This window comes from Acanthochromis polyacanthus, chromosome 9, assembly GCF_021347895.1.
Source record: "Acanthochromis polyacanthus isolate Apoly-LR-REF ecotype Palm Island chromosome 9, KAUST_Apoly_ChrSc, whole genome shotgun sequence".
Classification (NCBI taxonomy): Eukaryota; Metazoa; Chordata; class Actinopteri; family Pomacentridae; genus Acanthochromis; species Acanthochromis polyacanthus.
In genome coordinates this window covers 6,664,466-6,685,192 of record NC_067121.1, presented here as the reverse complement: position 1 = coordinate 6,685,192, position 20,727 = coordinate 6,664,466, and the positions used below count along the sequence as shown (strand labels likewise).

General features: G+C 40.3%; 3 protein-coding genes across 6 annotated transcripts in view; 1 reads left to right on the top strand and 2 right to left on the bottom strand.

Moving 5' to 3' along the window:
• LOC110968563 (T cell receptor alpha chain MC.7.G5-like) overlaps positions 1-2,291 on the bottom strand; it is a 318,096-nt gene extending 315,805 nt beyond the window's left edge. The window contains exon 1 of the mRNA XM_051953181.1: positions 1,993-2,291. The gene's annotated coding sequence lies outside the window, so the exon portion shown is untranslated. The remainder of the gene's footprint in view (positions 1-1,992) is intronic.
• The window catches only part of LOC110969651 (zinc finger protein OZF-like), a 279,312-nt gene that overhangs the window by 35,634 nt on the left and 222,951 nt on the right, over positions 1-20,727 (top strand). The window lies entirely within an intron of this gene.
• On the bottom strand, positions 4,474-19,327 carry LOC127535336 (zinc finger protein 260-like). Its single transcript, XM_051953147.1, has 3 exons — positions 19,038-19,327; positions 10,008-10,331; positions 4,474-6,054 (listed from the first exon to the last, which is right to left on the bottom strand). Exons 1-3 carry the CDS (start codon positions 19,207-19,209, stop codon positions 4,802-4,804), a joined length of 1,749 nt encoding a protein of 582 aa, XP_051809107.1. The 5' UTR covers positions 19,210-19,327; the 3' UTR covers positions 4,474-4,801.

Below are 20,727 nucleotides of genomic sequence, written 5' to 3'. Positions count from 1 at the left end.
AATGTGATCATAGACAACACACACACATATCCATCCATCTCCTTCAGTTTATCAGGCCATGTGGCAACAGCCTAAGCAGGGCATTTCATATAATAATATCATCCAATTCCGCCTGGGGGATCTCGAGACATTTACAGGCCAGATGAGATATTTAATCCTTTTAGAGTTCTGGGTGAACCCTGGGGTCTCCTCACAGTCAACATCTAAAGTTGTGCTTCTCAAGAGGCATGGCGGGTGGGTGTGAATGACCGGGAGGAAAATGTTCATCTACGTGGAACTAATTAGCAGAACTATTGCTTTCATGTCGGCCTGGTTTTCGCAGCGCACAAAAATACTCAAACTTCGCTGTCACTATAACCGTGCCCAATTCACTCTGCTCCGACCATGGTGATTAGATGTCATTAGTTACAGAGAATGAAGAAATATTTGACCAGGATGAAAAGGAAAATAGTGCAGGAGACAAACAAGATACAACTTCCTGACACTTAGAAGATGTTAGCCTAGCCATGCTAGACTCATGTTTCTGACGGCACAAGGGTCTAGGGAAGCTCGACAGGGAGGGAGGCGGGCTAAAAGGTTGTCTATCAAATCCCTCTGCAGCAATTGGGTAGGTATACAACCAATCAACGCAACGAATAGGCTGACAAAGTTCCAAGAGCACCGGCGGATTGTGGCTAAGTCCCATTAGCTTCCCAACCAGCGGAGCCGCGGAGCCAACTGGTATATTAAGGATTTGCCATATCCTGTCAGCATAAGTCCAAATACGTCTTTCTTCTCAATGAAACACTTCAGTGCCGTCCTTTGTTTATCTTTCAAGTTGAATTTTAGCTTCAAATCTTTAAGGGCTGTGGCCAAAGCCGAGTCGAAAGATAACTGTTTATTGTGCGCCGGTTGTTTCTGTCAGAATCGTCACGCCTCTGTCGTCACTTAGTTATGCCCGCCTTCTGACTCTACACTTCATGGTGATTGGTCCGGCCAGTTTTAGGAGAATCCAGCCTCGAGCCTTATGGAGGGTAACTAGACCTACCCTGGCAGAGAATTAAATTCGTTGCCGTGGGTTGTCTAGCACGGCTAGGCTAAGAAGATGTAACAGTAGACAGTAATTCAGAGAAGCTAACTATCAACCGACTGGCTTCATATCTTTAACAAGGTGACTCTTGTATGTTGTTCTAGTCCAGTTCACAAAAAATTGAGGCATCCAGCCTTTCACTGAACAGAATGTCAGCAGTTTTGGTTAAAAAGGGAAGATTTTGTTCCATCAGTAAACTATTGTTCCTTGCACTGGTCCCTGATAGGGAGTATTCTGTTTTTTGATTATATTTTGCTACTTGGCATGTGTGATGGTTGTCTGGCATTTTGCCCACAAGTGGGGAAATTGTTTATTGCATACATTGCAAAGGGAATATCGATAAATGTATAGTTACTTGATGAACAGTTATGCACAGGTCGATAACATAGTTAGTCTAAGGACTAACTGTGAAGCTTTATTCAGCATCACAAAATGTTTACCACATAAATCCAGGTGTTCTTTTGTGCTCTGGTGGCTGCCATCCCTGTTCAGTATTTAGCACACAGATCTTCCGTAAAACAAAATGTTTTCCCCCTGCAGTTTATGGAGCATACAGCATCCTGCTTCACAACTTTCAGAACTTAAACTGACCAGTTTGAGTGCGACACATTAATCATCCTGCATTTTTAATCAGTCTCAATGAATGGTTGATGAGGGGCTGAGTACCCCGGATGAAGGCAAACACCCGGATGAATCCACTGCTCCATAAACTTGACGATAATCAGTTTTTTAGGATAACGCCTGCATACAGCTTTCGTCCGTTCCACCAGTCTTTGTCCACCATTATTGAAGTTTCCTGAGAAGCCATAGTGTTCCCAAACATTGATCTTTGTAATTCACTAGCTACAGTTCATTCCGTGCAATTACATGTACCGATAACCCCCTATTAGCTACCCATTTCAGACCATCGGAGCTTTACATACTTGTAACGTTTTTTCTTGCTTCCAGATGATTTCCTGCGCTGACGATCGATCGCCACCTCGCACTAGAAAGTCGTTTTATCACACTCTGTGAATATTTCTTTAGTTAGTCGCTCGTTGATCAACTCTTTCAGATTCTGAACTGAACATATCATTAGTTCAGCTGCTAAAACATTGATTTCAAGCCCTACAATACAACCGTCTTCAAAAACTTCCACTGATCGCTAAAGCTAAAGCTGTGGCGCTTATTCAATGTTTATTTCCGCCCGGTGTCGTCACACTGTGAAGCTCCGGGTAGAAACAGGGACTTAAAGTTTTGTTCCACTTTCTTCACCTTTTTCCATCTCCCTCTGAATATATATTCAAAATCAGCCGTTTCCAGCTAGAATAGTCATTTATCACATTAACAATATCTAGACTGGATTTCTGAATTTTTGAGACAACGTGCTTCCGTTTACATGGGCTATGTTCCCCAGTTATTGTCTAAATGTAATAAATTGTGATATTGGTGAAAACTAATCTCTTTACCTCAAACAGGGACAGCAACATTCTCTAGTGTAGACTTAGATTATAAAATGATTTATACATGTTGACATTTAATTTAATAGCAGACGAACACAAAAATATATCAGTGAAGACACAACACAAGAACAAGTGGAGTGATTTAATTGTTGAGGAGCAGAGTCATTAGTCAAGTCAGATCTGTTGCATCGAGATGTTACTGCCGAGGAAACTAGCTTTGTCTTTAATTACAATCACCACAGCAATACATCAGATTTTAATGAAACTGTTCATGAACAGGACTGCAACTAATCTTCGTTTTTCATTTTCCAAAATACTTAAGTGAGAAAAAAATACACACGTGGACAAAATTGTTGGTACCCCTCAGTTAAAGAAGGAAAAACCCACAATTCTCACTGAAATCACTTGAAACTCACAAAAGTAACAATAAATAAAAATTTATTGTAAATTAAATAATCAAAATCAGCCATCACTTTTGAATTGTTGATTAACATAATTATTTAAAAAAACAAACTAATGAAATAGGGCTGGACAAAAATGATGGTACCCATAACTTAATATTTTGTTGCACAACCTTTTGAGGCAATCACTGCAATTAAACGATTTCTGTATTTGTCAATGAGCGTTCTGCAGCTGTCAACAGGTATTTTGGCCCACTCCTCATGAGCAAACAGCTCCAGTTGTCTCAGGTTTGATGGGTGTCTTCTCCAAATGGCATGTTTCAGCTCCTTCCACATATGTTCAATGGGATTCAGATCTGGGCTCATAGAAGGCCACTTTAGAATAGTCCAACGCTTTTCTCTCAGCCGTTCTTGGGTGTTTTTGGCTGTGTGTTTTGGATCGTTGTCCTGTTGGAAGACCCATGACCTGCGACTGAGACCAAGCTTTCTGACACTAGGCAGCACATTTCTCTCCAGAATGCCTTGATAGTCTTCAGATTTCATCGTACCTTGCACACTTTCAAGACACCCTGTGCCAGATGCAGCAAAGCAGCCCCAAAACATTACTGAGCCTCCTCCATGTTTCACCGTAGGGACAGTGTTCTTTTCTTCGTATGCTTGGTTTTTGAGTCTATGAACATAGAGTTGATGTGCCTTACCAAAAAGCTCCAGTTTGGTCTCATCTGTCCAAAGGACATTCTCCCAGAAGCTTTGTGGCTTGTCAACATGCATTTTTGCAAATTCCAGTCTGGCTTTTTTATGAGTTTTTTTCAGCAGTGGTGTCCTCCTTGGTCGTCTCCCATGAAGTCCACTTTGGCTCAAACAACGACGAATGGTGCGATCTGACACTGATGTACCTTGGCCTTGGAGTTCACCTTTAATTTCTTTGGAGGTTGCTCTGGGCTCTTTGGATACAATTCCAACGATCCGTCTCTTCAATTTGTCATCAATTTTCCTCTTGCGGCCACGTCCAGGGAGGTTGGCTACTGTCCCGTGGGTCTTGAACTTCTGAATAATATGAGCCACTGTTGTCACAGGAACTTCTAGCTGTTTAGAGATGGTCTTATAGCCTTTACCTTTAAGATGTTTGTCTATCATTTTTTTTCGGATGTCCTGGGACAATTCTCTCCTTCGCTTTCTGTTGTCCATGTTCAGTGTGGTACACACCTTTTCACCAAACAGCAGGGTGACTACTTGTCTCCCTTTAAATTGGCAGACTGACTGATTATGAGTTTGGAAACACCTGTGATGTCAATTAAATGACACACCTGAGTTAATCATGTCACTCTGGTCAAATAGTTTTCAATCTTTTATAGAGGTACCATCATTTTTGTCCAGGCCTGTTTCATTAGTTTGTTTTTTTAAATAATTATGTTAATCAACAATTCAAAAGTAATGGCTGTTTTTGATTATTTAATTTTCAATAAATTTTTATTTATTGTTACTTTTGTGAGTTTCAAGTGATTTCAGTGAGAATTGTGGGTTTTTCCTTCTTTAACTGAGGGGTACCAACAATTTTGTCCACGTGTGTAGATGGATGTTCAAACTCATGTTCAATACATTAAATAAGGTAGAAGCATCGCCTCCTCTCAACTACAGCAGAGATTGATAATGAATATAACATCATTAGGTCTTTTCTTGTATGTACAAGACAATTTTAGTTGTGTTTCTTTTGCAAATACAATGTGCTTCTATAAGAGTCACCACGCAACCTCGAATTGATTCTGCAGTCTGACACAAATGGAAACCACAATTTATTAGAACCATCTCAGGTTGAAATCTGCAAGATCGACTTCTAACTTGAATGAATTCATGTTTGATCAAGCTTTGTTCTGGCAAATGTTTCAGGACTACAGTGTCTCATCTGTATGAGATCTCATGTGACTTTTCAGCGTTGACACATATTTAAATCTTTCCCCACAGGTGATACAGTTGTATGGCGTCTCTCCTGTGTGGGTTCTCATGTGACGTAATAAATGGCCATGTTTAATGAAAGTTTTGCCACATGTTTCACAAGAATGAGGCTTCTCACCTGTGTGAGTTCTCATGTGCGCAGTCAAATTACCACTTTCGCTAAAACTTTTCTCACATATTTCACAAGAATATGGCTTCTCACCTGTGTGAACTCTCATGTGGTGAAACAAATTACCACTCTGACTGAAACTTTTCCCACAAGTTTGGCAAGAATACGGTTTCTCACCTGTGTGCGTTCTCATGTGGCGAGATAAATTAGAACTTAGACTGAAACTTTTCCCACATGTTTCACAAGCAAACGGCTTCTCACCTGTGTGAGTTGTCATGTGGACCGACAAAAGACCATGCTGACTGAATTTTTTCTCACATATTTCACAAGAATAAGGCTTCTCACCTGTGTGAGTTCTCATGTGGTGCAACAAGTTACCACTCTGACTGAAATTTTTCCCACAAGTTTTGCAAGAATACGGCTTCTCACCTGTGTGAGTTCTCATGTGGCGTGACAAATTACAACTTAGACTAAAATGTTTACCACATGTTTCACAAGCATACGGCTTCTCACCTGTGTGAATTGTCATGTGGGCTTTTAGAGATTTACTATAACCAAAACTTTCTCCACATATTTTACAGAGATATGGTTTCTCACCTGTGTGGATTCTGTAATGTTTCTTCAGTTGGTACTTATCTTTAAAAGGCTTGTCGCAAAAATCACATTTTACAGACTTTTTCTCTGCCTCAGTATCGCATCGATTTCCTGTCATGGAAGAATAGTTTAAGTTGGTACTGTGACTGCTGTTTGGCATCAGTTCTGCATTTTTCGTTGAGCCCGAGTCTACTTCCTGATCTGAGCTCTCAGCTACAGGTGAATGGTGAAAGAGAAGCCGGTCACTGATTGGTTCTGGTTCACTGTGGTCACTGTCCTCGTAAGCAGAAGTCACTGTATAGGTATCAGTCTCCAGCTTCACTACAAGGACATCTCCATCCAGACTGGTGCAAAGTTCCTTCTGTTCCACTTTAATCTGTGGTGGCTCTGGGTTCTCCTCATCCAGACTGGAATTCTTCTCCTGGTTATCGAGCTGCTGCTCAGCGAGAACCCCCTCTTTCTGACAGACATGTTGCTGTAAAAGGTCTGGAGGGACAAAGGGAAACATGAAAACATTGCCTTTTAGGAGCCCCCCTCATTCTCAAACAGCTTCTGGTTGTTTTTTACTTTGGTCACATTTTTAGTCACAGTGGGTTCATTTTGCATGGCAGTACAAAGTCCTGCAATAGTATAAGTACACAGAACAGAAAAAAAAATGTCTTTTGTAAATCAAGGAACAGTATAATGCCATGATTCATAAAAAAGGAAGGCTCAATTTGTTTGATTATTAATTTTACAAAAAATAAAAAAATTACGTTCCTGTCTGTTGGGACACAAATTCTCATCCACATCACGAATATCTTCTCTTGCGTCTTTGAGCTATTTCAGAAAACTCTAAACCTTCACACATTTCCCTTTGGTGTACCAAAGCATTTTCTACTTGTTAAATGAGAAACTGCTTTTTTGATGTGCACAAATGACACAATGAAGTGAAGATTGAACAAGTAGCTTTGAGAATTTCAATTCTGATCGGAGAAGTGAACCAAAGCGACTGAGAAAAACTGTGCAATACTCTCGACATGTAGAACATGCAATAATGCTACAGTTGCAAGAAAAAGTATGTGAACCCTTTGGGATTAGATGGATTTCTGCATACATTGGTCATAAAATATGTTCTGATCTTCATCTAAGTCATATAACTAGACAAACACAGTCTGCTTAAATAGTACAGCACAAAAAATGTATAGGTTTGCATGTTTTTATTGAACACAACAGGTAAACATTCAAAGTGCAGGGTGGAAAAAGTATGTGAACCCCTAGGCCAATTACTTCTTCAAGAGGTAACTGCAGCCAGGTGTGAACCAACCTGGACTCCAATCAACGTGATGAGGTGGAATGTGTTGATTAAATTCAATTCAATACTTTATTTCAGACACAATAACTGGTCCATAAAAAATAAAAAAAAAAGACACATAACAATTAAATAACTTTTCTATACAGGCTCCAATGCCAGTGAGTCCATAAAATAGAAAAGTACCGTACTGAACTTAGTCCAGGGTTGGTCAGTACAGCAATGATGCTGTTGGAAGAGTTCAACAGTCTACTCCTGCATCTGAACATTAGGTTGCGCAAAACAGCAGGGCATGTGGGCACACCTACATTTACGAACATTTGACTCGCACTGCTCCAGCGTGGAACCCTAAGTAGCATCCGCATACCATCGTTATATATCAAAGTTGTCCTGCTCTATAAAAGACACCCACCAGTTTAGAATTTCTGTATTATTGTAATATTGCCTGATGTGAACCATGCCTCGCACAAAAGAGCTCTCTGAAGATCTTCGATCAAGAACTGTTGATTTGCATAAAGCTGGAAAGGGTTACAAAAGTATCTCCAAAAGCCTTGATGTCCATGTGCCAATGGTAAGACAGACTGTTTACAAATGGAGAAAGTTCAGCACTGTTGCAACTCTCCCTCTATGTGGTTGTCCTGTTAAGATGACTGCAAGAGCACAACGCAGAATCGTAAATGAGGTGAAGAAGAATCCTAGAGTGTCATCTGAAGACCTACAGAAATCTCTGGCACATGCTAAGATTATTGTTGATGTATCTACCATAAGAAAAACACTTAACAAGAATAGAGTCCATAGGAGGACACCACGGAGGAAGCCATTGCTGTCCAAGAGAAACATTGCTGCATGCTTGAAATTTGCAAAAGAGCACCTAGATGTTCCACAGCACTACTGGCAAAATATTCTGTGGACGGATGAGACCAAAAGTGAATTGTTTGGAAAAGACACACAACGGTATGTGTGGAGAAAAAAAGGCACAGCACACCAACATAAAAACATCATCCCAACTGTGAAATATGGTGGAGGAAGCATCATGGTTTGGGGGTGCTTTGCTGCCTCAGGCCCTGGACGGATTGCTGTCATCGACGGAATAAACACGCTCGGCCTAAAACATCCCCCACCTTATATATAGTGCCTCTAAGGGCAAGAAATAATAATATATACTGGACGATACACCTACAAAATGATACATCTTCACTACAATAAAAAAAACAGTCAGGTCAAGGTCATGCACCCCAAAAGGCACATCTACATTACCAACAGGCTTAGTGTGTGCAATATGAATGAAATCCCTCAACTAGTGTCTGAGATATGATCCGGAAACCAAAAAATATTTGAAGTGCCTCACTATGACCTTGAAAATGAGGTCAAGGTCATACACCCCAAAAGGCACATCTATACTATATAGAGATGGCCTGGGTGCAATATGAATGAAATCCCTTGAGTAGTTTCTGAGATATGCTCCGGAAACGAAATGTGGACGTACGTACGTACGGACATACGGACGGACGGACAGACGGACGGACGTGTCCACGCCAATATCCCCCTTCCGTGCCTACGGCCGGCGGGGGATAAACATGAATTCCAAAGTGTATCAAGACATTTTGCAGGAAAACCTCAGACCATCTGTCCGCCAACTGAAACTCAAGAGAGGATGGGTGATGCAACAGGACAACGACCCAAAGCATAAAAGTAAAACAACAACAGAATGGCTTCAACAGAAGAACATCCACGTTCTGGAGTGGCCCAGCCACAGTCCTGACCTCAACCCGATTGAGATGCTGTGGCATGACCTCAAGAGAGCGATTCACACCAGACAGCCAAAGACTATTGCTGAACTGAAACAGTTTTGTTCAGAGGAATGGTCTAAAATTCCTCCTGATCGTTGTGCAGGTCTGATCTGCAACTACAGAAAGCGTTTGGTTGAGGTTATTGCTGCCAAAGGAGGGTCAATCAGTTATTAAATTTAAAGGTTCAGAAACTTTTTCCACCCTGCACTTTGAATGTTTACCTGCTGTATTCAATAAAAACATGAAAACCTATACATTTTTTGTGCTGTACTATTTAAGCAGACTGTGTTTGTCTAGTTCAGGGGTCGGCAACCCGCGGCTCCGGAGCCGCATGCTGCTCTTTCAGCCCTCTGTTGTGGCTCCCTGTAACTTTGGAAAATAAATTGTTCTGCCTTTCAGGCGTGTTTCAATGCATTTTAATATAGTTTTATTGTGAAATTACCGCTCTTATTTTGCCGTGTCACTCCACCGGATGTGTTGCTGGGGTTTTCCCCTGTGACATGAGAGCGCAAATTGATGCAGAGAAACAACACGGAGCTTCCGATTCCCACACGTTTCGTGCCTTTTTTTTTTGTTTTACTCCTGGAGAAGCAACGCCTGTAGTTTCACATCGTTTTGTACTTAAGAATGGCAAGCCTGTGTATTAAAGCTCAACTCCAAGAAAGACACGTCTTGTCTTTGAGTCAGAAGTACTCATGATAGGATAATACGCGTTACTAGCAAGAACACCGCTCAATGTCCAGGCAGCAGGTCAGAGAGTCAGAGGAGTGTCGTCTTGTAGGGCAGCGACTTACCGGAGAAAAGTTATTAGCTTAAGATAAATACATTTTACAAGTTAAATAGGCATTCGCAAAATATTGATTTCCAGCTAACATTATGTAACATATGAGGTCCAGGAGCAAAAATGACATTAACCAAGTAAGATAAATATTAGTGGAAGGACACGATTAAAAAAATGAATCTATCTAATTAAAGGCTTTGTAATTAATTAATCACGACTGATTAACAAAGGCATAGAGGTAAAAAAAAAAAAAGCGATATATGCAGTGTTGTCTTCATTTTAAATGTCAAAAGGATTTTGCGGCTCCCAGTGTTTTCTGTAGGAAACGGGTCAAAATGGCTCTTTGAGTGTTAAAGGTTGCTGACCCCTGGTCTAGTTGTATGACTTAAATGAAGATCAGAACATATTTTATGACCAATGTATGCAGAAATCCATGTAATCCCAAAGGGTTCACATACTTTTTCTTGCAACTGTATCTATGACAGTTTCTCGGGAAAACATACAGAATGTAGTGTTCAGATTAGCGCGACATGATTAATGTACATTAGTTAAATCAGACCATCGCAGTTTTAAATACCTGTTGTGTGTAACGTAGTTCTGGGTTTCCAGATGTTATCCAGCAGTCTGCGCTGACGATAAATCTCTTCCTCGTACTGGTTAATTGTTTTTTCAAAGACTCTGAATATTTCTTCAGAGAATTCTTCACATTTGGACTTGCACTGAATCAGCATTAAGATATGAGTTTCCTGATTTAGTACAAGCTGCTGTCCATCCAGACTGCACAGTTCCTCTTGTTCCTGTTTAATCTGTGGATGTTCTGAGTTTTCTTGGTCTAGAATGGAGTTACAGCAGTGGTGCTCAGAGATGACCTCATCTGCAGACACATGTTGCTGTAGGAAATCTGGAAGGATAAAGGGACACAAGGAAAAGGTTACTTATGACATACATCCATCCTTTCATTCATTTTCTTCTGCTTATCCAGAGTCAGGTTGTGGTTGGATCAGCAGTGCATTCTAGACAATCCTCTCCCTTGCAATATTTTCCAGAAAGTGTGACTATCACACAATGAGGACGGCATGAATTTGTAAAATCAGTGACAGGCGCCTAATGAATGATGAATTTCAAATCAAAATCACAGTTTGAAACAACAGAACTAACAAATCCAAAAAGGCTGCAATTCAGGAAATAGGCTGATTGGCCACCAAATAATGACAAGAAAACTGTTACTCAGTTTTACTGAGTTTGAACAGGTAACTTTAAAGTGCACTTTGTGCCCACCGATCTGCACGGTGTGGTTCAACAAATGCTCTGTCATGTTTAAAAAAGAAACTATTACACAATTTATTTATTTATTTAAAAGGATCCCCATTAGCTGATGCCAATGGCACCAGCTAGTCTTCCTGGGGTCAGAAAAAGAAGACAACCTTACATACATACAACAAATTACATACAAAAGATTATGTTCCCAGATGACATCATTCCAAATAGACATCTAATGTACATTATGTTTACGGTGACAAGTTGATATTAGACCAATCATTCAGTCAACAGGAACAAACAGAACAAGAAACAACACAGAAATAGGACATTATACTTGTTGGACTGGATTATTGCTCATCCCCTAAGTACTGCATTCTAAGGTGGTATTTGAATGAGGCCTTACTGTTAGATTGTCGTATGTGGAGGGGGCAGCTATTCCAAAGCTTGATGGCATGATAGATAACTGCCTTTTGCAAAGCATTGGATTTTGGGCATGCTAATGTAATTTGAGCATCTTCTGCTAATCAAGTGGAATGACTGAATCTGACTACATCTGATAATTTGATTATGTAAAAACTCAGGTTTGGTGGAATAAACAGTATTGCTAAAGAATGTGACTGTCCTTAAAGAAAGCCTTTTTTCTACTTTTAACCATGAGAGTTTATGATGCATACTTTCTGTGTTTACTCTGATGGGGCAATGTAAAACAAGTCTGGCGGCTCTATTCTGGGCAATTTGTAGTTTGTTCAGCAGGCTCTTTGATGCAAAGGACCAAAGAGGTGAGCAATAGTCCAGGTGACTTAGAATTAACTACCTGACCCAAAATGTGTTCAGTAACATAAGGAAGGCATTTTCTCACCATAGAGATGCCATTACCAATTTTCTTAATAATTGTGTCAATGTGTTCTGACCATGACAATTGACTATCTATTAAAAATGCCTAATAATTTAACCTTATCAACTTGTTCTATAGGTTCGCCAGACAAGTTCAGTCTCAGTGTAGGTCTGGATGACAGTTTGTGACTTGATCCCAGAATAACAGATTTGGTCTTTGAGATGTTCAATACCATCTTGTTTCGTTGTATCCAATCAAAGACCAAGTCTAACTCAAAAGTCAAAACATCGTCTAGCTCTCTGCTAGTACGTGCTGCATAATACAGTGTTGAATCATCAGCATACATTTGTACATTTGGTTTGTGCAAAACAGATGGCAAGTCATTTGTGAAAATGGAGTACAGAAGTGGTCCAAGGCAGCTGCCCTGCGGCACACCACACTCTAGATCAGGGCTATTCAACTGGCGGCCCGCGGGCCAGATCAGGCCCGCCAAGCATTTTGGTCCGGCCCGCGGAAGATTGCCAAAAAGAAAAAAACACAGACGTCCGCCACATGTACACATCCTACATGTACAAATCCTTATGTTTCACACTGCCTGGGAAGGTAGGGGGTGCTGTGGCGTTGTGCAGTGCTATGCCTCTCTACCTACCGACAGTAGAAAAAGAAGGATTGCAGAGCGGGAGGAGTGGGAGGAGGAGGAGAAAAAGGAAGAAGCCTGAGTGAACATGTCGCTATCGAAACCGAAAAAAAGGAAGGTTGATTTGGAAAATCGCCAGTTTAATGCCGACTGGACAGGCAAATATGCCTACATTGAAACTCCTGAGGGCAGACCGATGTGTTTGCTCTGTAACCAAGTAAATGCTGTCGCAAAAGAATACAACCTTTGCAGGCACTTCATCACAACCCATCACAAGTTCGATGCTAACTATCCCCCGGGTTCAGATTTGCGCAAGGAAAAGATTTAAAAGCTCACTGAAAACTATAATAAAACACGCAGTAACTTCACTCGGGCTTGCACAGTCCAGGAGAGAGCAACTACAGCTTCTCTCCGTGTTGCGTGGATCCTTGGCAAGAAGAAAAAAAACGTTCACAGATGCGGAGATGATAAAAGAATGCATGCTTGCTGCTCTTGAGGAGGTTTGTATATACTTCGTTTCCCATTTGCCTCCACTATGATTGAATTGTACAGTACATCCATATAGTTAATAAAAATGGCATTCATTAATTCATTCATTCATGCGTTTGTTCATCCATTCATTCATTCAGGTGGTGACAGACGATAAAGTGAAAGAGCAAGTGATGTCTTCTATCAAGTCAATACCCATGTCAGACACAACAACAGCAAGAAGAATAGATGTTTTAGCCACAGACGTCTTTGAAACTCTTTTGGGTGAACTGAGGAAAGCTGCTGTTATTTCACTGGCTGTGGACGAGTGCACAGATAACTGACATGTCTCAACTGTGTTTGTGCGTTTTTTTTTTGATGGGGACGTTTTCATAGAGGACATTCTGGGACTAATACCACTGGAAGGACAGACAACAGGTGAAGTCGTCTTCAATAAGATTGTTGCTTTTTTCAAAGACAACAAGCTTAATTTGGAGCAGGTTAACATGCTAGTAACAGACGGTGCTCCATCTATGTCGGGGAGCATCAAAGGCCTGGCTGCACGATTGCGCGCTATCCCACCGAAGATGAAATCACTCCACTGCTTGATCCACCAGAGTGCTCTGTGCGCCCGACTCAGTGGTGAGTTGAAAAATACAATGGATTCAGTTATGGCTATGATTAACTTTATCAGATCCACCTCCAGTCTTCAACACAGACTCTTTCGTCAACTACTTGAGGCTATGTCAGCTGATCATAGTGATTTACTGTTGCATAATGACGTTCGGTGGCTAAGCAAGGGCAATGCACTCAAGAGAGTATGTGACCTCAGGAAGGAAATTATAACATTTCTCCATGAGTCCAAGCAGACGAAAGCTAACACGTTTCTGTCGCTAATATTGGATTTGTGTCCAATATGTGCTTTTTAAGCAACGTGTTTCATCATCTGAATCAACTTAATCTGTAACTGCAGGGTAGAAAAAAACGGTTATTGATATTGTTGAAAGTCTCACTGCATTTCAAACGAAGCTAGTTCATTTCTCATCTGATCTTACTGACAGAATTCTCCATTTTCCCACACTTTGCAACTCTTTCAAGTCATCAACAAGTGAAGTCAAACCAAAAGTCACTCAACTAATGACAGATTTCATTGATAAATTGAGGGAAAACTTTGCACAACGATTTGATGACTTTGACATGCCCAGAGAATTGATGCATTTTGTGAGCAACCCATTTGCCAATGTAGCTGCTATTTCCAGAAAAGAACAAGAGTTCCTTGCATCACTTGAAATTGATGAGGGTCCCCTGCAACTGGAAATAATTGACATGCAGGTGTCCTCCGTTCTGAAGCAGGCACTTGAGAATGAATCCATCTCAAAATTTTGGACAAACTGTATTCATGTGAACAAATTCCCCAACATAAGAAAGCTGGCAATATCTGTGCTAACAATGTTTGGCTCAACATACACCTATGAGTCCAGCTTCTCTCACATGAATGCAATTAAAACAAGCAACCGTGCCTCCTTGACAAATTAACATTTGTGTTACTGTTTGCGGGTAGCCCTCATGCCCTCTGAACCCTCTTTCTCTGCCATTGCCCAGTCAAAGAAGTGCAATCTGTCTCATTAGTTGCCTATGTGTGTAGTCTAGGCCTGTCCCCTTTTTGAGAGTTAAAGAGAGTACAATAAGTGTGCCTTGAGCTGCTGTGATATGTTGCTGTTGCACAAATATGAAGCACTTTTTCATAAGCTGCACTATTTGATTTATTTTTTGTTGTTTGTTGTTCATGTTTTTGTTGTTCATGTTAGAGTCCATGATGAGCAGATGCACATCATGGACTTGGTATTTATTTTTATTTTGAAATGTTGAAATTTGAGATGCCATAAAATTCAACCACTTTTTTTGTAAAAGTACTACTTTTACAGTTACTAGTTAAATAAAACTTTAAATGTGAAAATGTGGTTGTTGTGTGTTGTGTCAAGTGTACACATATTCATAGCACAGGGAAGACACTGTGGCGGTCTGGCCCCCGGCCCCTTGGGTTTTTGATAATGGTTTTGAAAAATTTAGTTGAATAGCCCTGGTCTAGATCTTTAGAGTTCGACCAGCTGCCATTGTAATACACTTTTTCAGTTATGCATGAAAGATAACTTCTAATAAATGAGATGGCATTTGGTTTAAATCCATAGCATTCAAGTTTACCTGTCAAGAGATCGTGATCAATGACGTCGAATGCTGCACTAAAATCCAGCAACACTGCTCCTGTCATCTTAGAGTTATCCATCTCTTTTAACCAGTCATCAGTCATTTGTGTAAGTGCAGAACATGTAGAGTGGTTGCATCTGTAAGCGTGTTGAAATTTTGTGTACAGACAATTAGAGCTGCAACAACAAATCGATAATAATCGATCATTAAAAGCGTTGGCAACGAATTGCATTATCGATTCGTTGTGTCGCGCAATTCATGCGTCACTCGCCATGTCGTGGAGCCGTCTACTTCACCTACAGAGCAAGTTGAACAGAGCAAGGTGGATGTAGAGCAGAGGAGGTATTTTCAAAGAAAGAGTAAATTCAACAAATGAAACATGACCAGCACGAAGAAAACTGTTTGACGAAGTCCTCAAAAGTATGAGAGCATTTCACGCTTCACAAAACAAAGACATGCTGCATGTCCACTACATGCAAATGCACCCATCTGAAAATCGTACTGATGACGGATGGTCACGAACGGGCCACTACGTGGTCACGTGACCGCGCTTTCAGCTTGACTGTCCGGTAGATGAGTCTGATAAACACAGCAGCTGCGCCACAAACTTTCTCTATTATTTCGAAAACACTTCAGGGAAAAGTATTTCTAAAGCATTTGAGGCGAGAAATAATCTGTGCAGCAGCTGAATCTGTCCTTTTTTTAGTTCACTGATGGCTAGTTTAGATGTTTAAGGACAGTAGAAGTCAAGTCCATTTTATGCAAATGAGCTGCAGGTAAACACACCGGATCGCAGCTGGAAACGCACCAACCGGACCAGCATGCCACATGCGATGTGTCGCATCTAGTGGACCTTAAGTCACTACATTATCCTACATTTGTTCCGTTTTAAATGAGGAAACGTAACATCGGTCTCTCTAGTAGCTTGTCTGATGTTAGGGTTTGCTTATTAACTGATTAATGATTAGTGATAGGGCGTGTGTGTGAGAGATAGGATTTATTTCACTTTCATCAGTTTAAGCAGGGTTTGAATATGTATTGCAAATAAACGTAACTTGCACACTATGGTGGTAATAATTTGAAGATATTTCTGACAATGTCTGAGTGAAGACATTAGTCTGTGTTGGAGTGAAGCACGATGAATAGCACTGACAGTCTTCATGATGAGAAAGACATCATGTACACCACAGCAAGCAGCTGTCTGACTGAGAGCATCCTCAACATGATCGTCACTGAAGTGAGGCCTCTGTCGATGGTTGAAGACGAAGGCTTCACTACAATGATCTTATTTGTTCTGTCATTCCAAGTCTTCTATTTCTGAATAAAGAGGCGGAAATTTAAAATGTTTTTCTATCCGATTCATCGATTAATCGAAAAAATAATTGACCGATTAATCGATTATTAAAATAATCGTTATTTGCAGCCCTATAGACAATTGCAGTCTAAATATTCTTGTATTTGTAAATAGACAATTTTCTCCATCAGTTTACTGAGTACAGGGAGGATGGTAATGGGTCTGCAGATCTGTCCAGTAAGTGCCATCTTTAGGTAAGGGAATTATTTTACCTTCTTTCCATATAGTGTGATATATACCATGCATTAAACATTTATTTAAGATGCAGCATATAGGGCCAGAAATGTGGTTATCTGCAAGATGCAGCACTTTACTGTCCAGCATGTCGGTGCCTATTGAGCTGTGCTCAGGGAGGGCCTTCAACATCTTCCTGACCACACTCTCCTCCACACTTCTAAACTGAAAAGTGCAAGTCTTACTAAACATTAAGCCATTTCTTATCAGTTCAAAGTATTGGAATCTCTGTTGTTCATATTCTGCCTTAGTACCCTTACCTTGTTTATGAAAAAAATATTAAAATAATTAGCAATGTCAAGTGGTTTAGTTAGGAACCTGCCCTCTGACTCCACAAAAGAAGCTCTACCAGTTGCCTTTCTCCTCATTATTTCATTTAATGTTCTCCAAAGTTCTCTGCTGTCTTGCTTTGCAATGTTTATTCTATTCCTATGATATTCTTTTTTCATTGTTCTATTCAGTTTTGTAACTTTATTCTGTAATTGACAATATCTCAATCTATTCTCAACTGAACCAGACTTTACCAATATGGATTTGGCCTCATCTCTTTTGTTCATGAGGTCTTTCAAAGACTCATTCAACCATGGAGCAGGTCCACATTTAACTGTACACTTCCTCATTGGAGCATGATTATCAACAATTTTCATAAAGATGTTCATAAAGATCTGTAAGGAGGCGTCTGTGTCACGAATGGGGGTGGTAGAACCCAGGCGCAGATACCAACAGGCTGGCAACAGGAGTAGTGGTGAAAATAAAGTTTATTTAACCAAAATCCAGAACTCTGTAGCAGGAAACACACAAGGAACACGTACTCACTACTGTGATAATCCTCTCCAAGACACGTACTCAAAACAGGAAGGAAACAGCGGTGGCAAGTCCAAAAAATGCAGAGTCTTAAAAGGGATTGAGTCCATACAACTAAAAACCAATAAAGTCAAAAGCAATAGAATCCAACAGGGGAAAATCTTCAAAAGTCCAGAGTTGGGGAAAACAGAAGGAGTGAGGGGAAAGCCATATACTGGACAGTCTGAGCTGTGATGCTCCCACACACAAAGAGGGGAGCAGAGGATATTTAAACAGAAAGGGAAGGCAGGTGAATAGTGTTTGCTGATTGCTCCACAGCTGAGTCTCATCACACAATTAGCTGTCCTGCAGCAGGCGATCAGCTGGGAGCGAGAGAGGGAGACAGGGAAAAAACCAGGCAGGAGCTGCAACAGCATCCAGCCAGAGGCAGGAAACAAAAACCAGTCAGGAGCCGGACGGCTTCCTGACAGTCTGGCTCAAGAGAAGCATACACCTCAGTCCAGTTTATATTCCTAACATCTTCCAAAAAACGGTCAGGCATAAATTTGTTGTACATTCTCTTATGTATAATTTTGATCTTACAATTAGGGATCTTGGTCTTCCTGGTGATCGCAATCAAGTTTTGGTCGCTGAATGCCACCGGCTGAGAGACTGATTTAGAGCAACGTTCAGGAGTATTTGTATAAATATGGTCAATACAAGTGGCAGTTGTATGGCCTACGCTATTAGTAAAAACTTGTTGGTCTAGAAATCATCTGTGACAGGTTACAAGCATTAATTAATGATACCATCTTCTTTTTCAATGGACACTGATTTGCAAGCCAGTCAATATTCATATCTCCAAGTAAGAACATTTCCCCATTCACATCTGCAACTCTGTCAATCCACTCACACAAGCCATCCAAATACTGACTGTCGGTTCCAGGAGGCCTACAGCAACCTATTAAAACTGGCTTTAGGTGAGGAAGATTTACTGTGACCCATAACAGTTCCAGATGATTAGGCATGAACTCAGCACAGAGTGTTGCAGGAAAATCATTTTTTATGTATATTGCTATGTATGTCCACGTATATTTCTGTCCATCCTAAAAATATTATAGCCATCGATGGATACCTCAGCATCAGTAGCATCTCAGTGGGTCACTGACACAGCCAAGACGTGAATGGTGTGTTCTTGAGTCAGACAGTTAAGCTCTTGTTGTACCAATTATTTGAATGAACTAATATTTGACTTTAAAAAATACTTCACAAATAATATCACAATATGTCACAAAAATGACATTATCTCCTAATTATTCATCCTACTTATTGCCACAGCAGTTGAATGTTTGCTTCTAATCACAACCTAAAACAGATGCATCATTCAGCCCTAGTTTTATTTACCATCAGGGTTGTACAGTGCGGGCATGTTGTTCACAAAATCTCTTTAAATTTCATTATATGTGATAATGTCACACATTCAACAGTGGATTGATTTCGGATGAAATGTTAAAATCCCAGAACTGATTTCTCATCAGACTGCCTGTTGTTTACATCTGAGGCATTAACCATGTCCAGAGCAGCCCTGTCCTTTATTCCCAGCTCTAATCTTCTTTTTCTATGGTTACTGTAATCTCTTAATACACTAAGTTCCTTCCGTATTTAATGTGAAGTGTGTTTAATGCTAAATGTTTTGGAAAGTGATTCATGAATGAATGTTGTCTAAACAATAACTGCCACTGTAATTTCTGTCTGTGCAACTAAAACTAAATGGAACTCACAGCTCTGATTAGCTCTTATTCATCAGTTAACTCATCACAGTTCTACAAACCTGCTGTGTGTTGTGTTGTTTGTGGTTTCCAGATGTTATCCAGCAGTCTGCGCTGACGATCGATCTCCTCCTCGTACTGGACGATGGTTTTCTCAAACTCCGTGAATATTTCTTCAGCAGCAGCAGTTAGTCGCTCGTTGATCAACTCTCTCAGATTCTGGACTGAACTCATCGTTACTTCATCTGATCAAATATTCATCTGAGGCACGACAAAACAACCGTCCTCCAGCTCAGTACACATCTGTAAAGCCGCCGACGCGAGAGGGTTTTACTGTTTATTCCGCATCGGGTGTTACAGTAGGAAGCTCCGGCAGAAACAGCGACTTGCCCTTTACTTTCCGCTTTTGAAACCCCAACTGCTTGGGTTTTCGCAGATAATATTGTATGTCCATAACCATAACTTTCAGGCTTGGCATTTTAAGTAAATTTGAATCTTTCTTATCTACTGAAAAGCACTTTGCCTCAACCGCTGTTGTTCTAAATGTGCTATAGGAATAATGGTGACTTGACTCGATTATATAACAAATAAAAAACACAAAGCCCTGTCCAAACAGCAGAAACACGGCTATTTTTCCCCATTTGCAGGTGTGTATCAGTTAATATCAGTAAAAAATGTTTTATAAATAATAAAGTTAGTGAGGTGCTTGATATCTTACTCAGAGATATTTTTGATGTGATCCTTCAGTGTTACAGTCCTTATTAAACAAGATATGAATGCCCATCAGCTTAAATGCATTCAAAACACATCGTGAAGCAGCTGAGGAGCTGCAGATCATTTGTAAACTTTACTTACAAAAGGATTACATGTTCTCTCGAGTCTATCCCGATAGTACAGCGACAAAAAATATTGGTCCTTGTGTTTGTAAAACAGTGATCAATATGATTAATCTTTTAACTCCTGTCATCAAAGAATCACTAAAACAACCTCCCTCCTCACAGTGGTTGAAGATGCTGCTACCAGTCTTTAACCAGGAAGAAAAGTCACAGTGAGAAGAAACTACAGATCAAAGAGGAGATGGACAGATTCAGGGAGGAGCTGAGCTGTTACTGAACTATAGAAGAGACACAAACTTCCACATTAGAACCATCAGCTGTGAAGAACTCACTGTAGATAACATCATCTAGTTTTATCTGATGATTTAAACCTTGTTGTCCACATGGAACACTGGCTGTGGATTATTTTTGCTGCTCTTTTCTTTGGTAGACAGAAAGACCAAGTTTATTATAGCTGCCGATTTTGATCTGTTTTGGCAGAAACAACGAATCAACCTGTAGTTTCTGCCTCGTTCATCTTTGTCCATCTCTCTCTTATCACAGAGTTTCTAGCTTGAATATTAACTGTGCATTTGCAAATATATATGAACAGATTATGAACAATAACAAGGACACAGACTAAACAAAATGCCTAAAATATAAATATATCTATGTAATAAAGGCAAATAAAATCTTTTATTTTTTAGGCTGTCGACTACCTGTACTGGTCCCAACAGAAGGCCAGCTCAATTGTACAGCTTTTCATCATCATTATCATTTTACTGCTTTACAGCTGATTGTTCTCCTTTAATCAGTTATCTTTACTGATACAGGTTTTCCTGTGCATGAGTGTAAAGAGGACAACAGTGATGCAGCCACCAGCAGACGTCATTGCTGCTGAAGGAGACACATTAACACTGGGCTGTACTTTTGAACG

Bases quoted from the DNA above. Each gene is read 5' to 3' on its own strand.
- LOC127535336 (XM_051953147.1), bottom strand. From the start codon at position 19,209: ATGAGTTCAGTCCAGAATCTGAGAGAGTTGATCAACGAGCGACTAACT. The intron at 10,332-19,037 runs GTTTGTAGAACT...TTATCCTTCCAG, and splicing joins AACAACACAACACACAGCAG to ATTTCCTACAGCAACATGTG. The intron at 6,055-10,007 runs GTATTTAAAACT...TTGTCCCTCCAG, and splicing joins AACTACGTTACACACAACAG to ACCTTTTACAGCAACATGTC.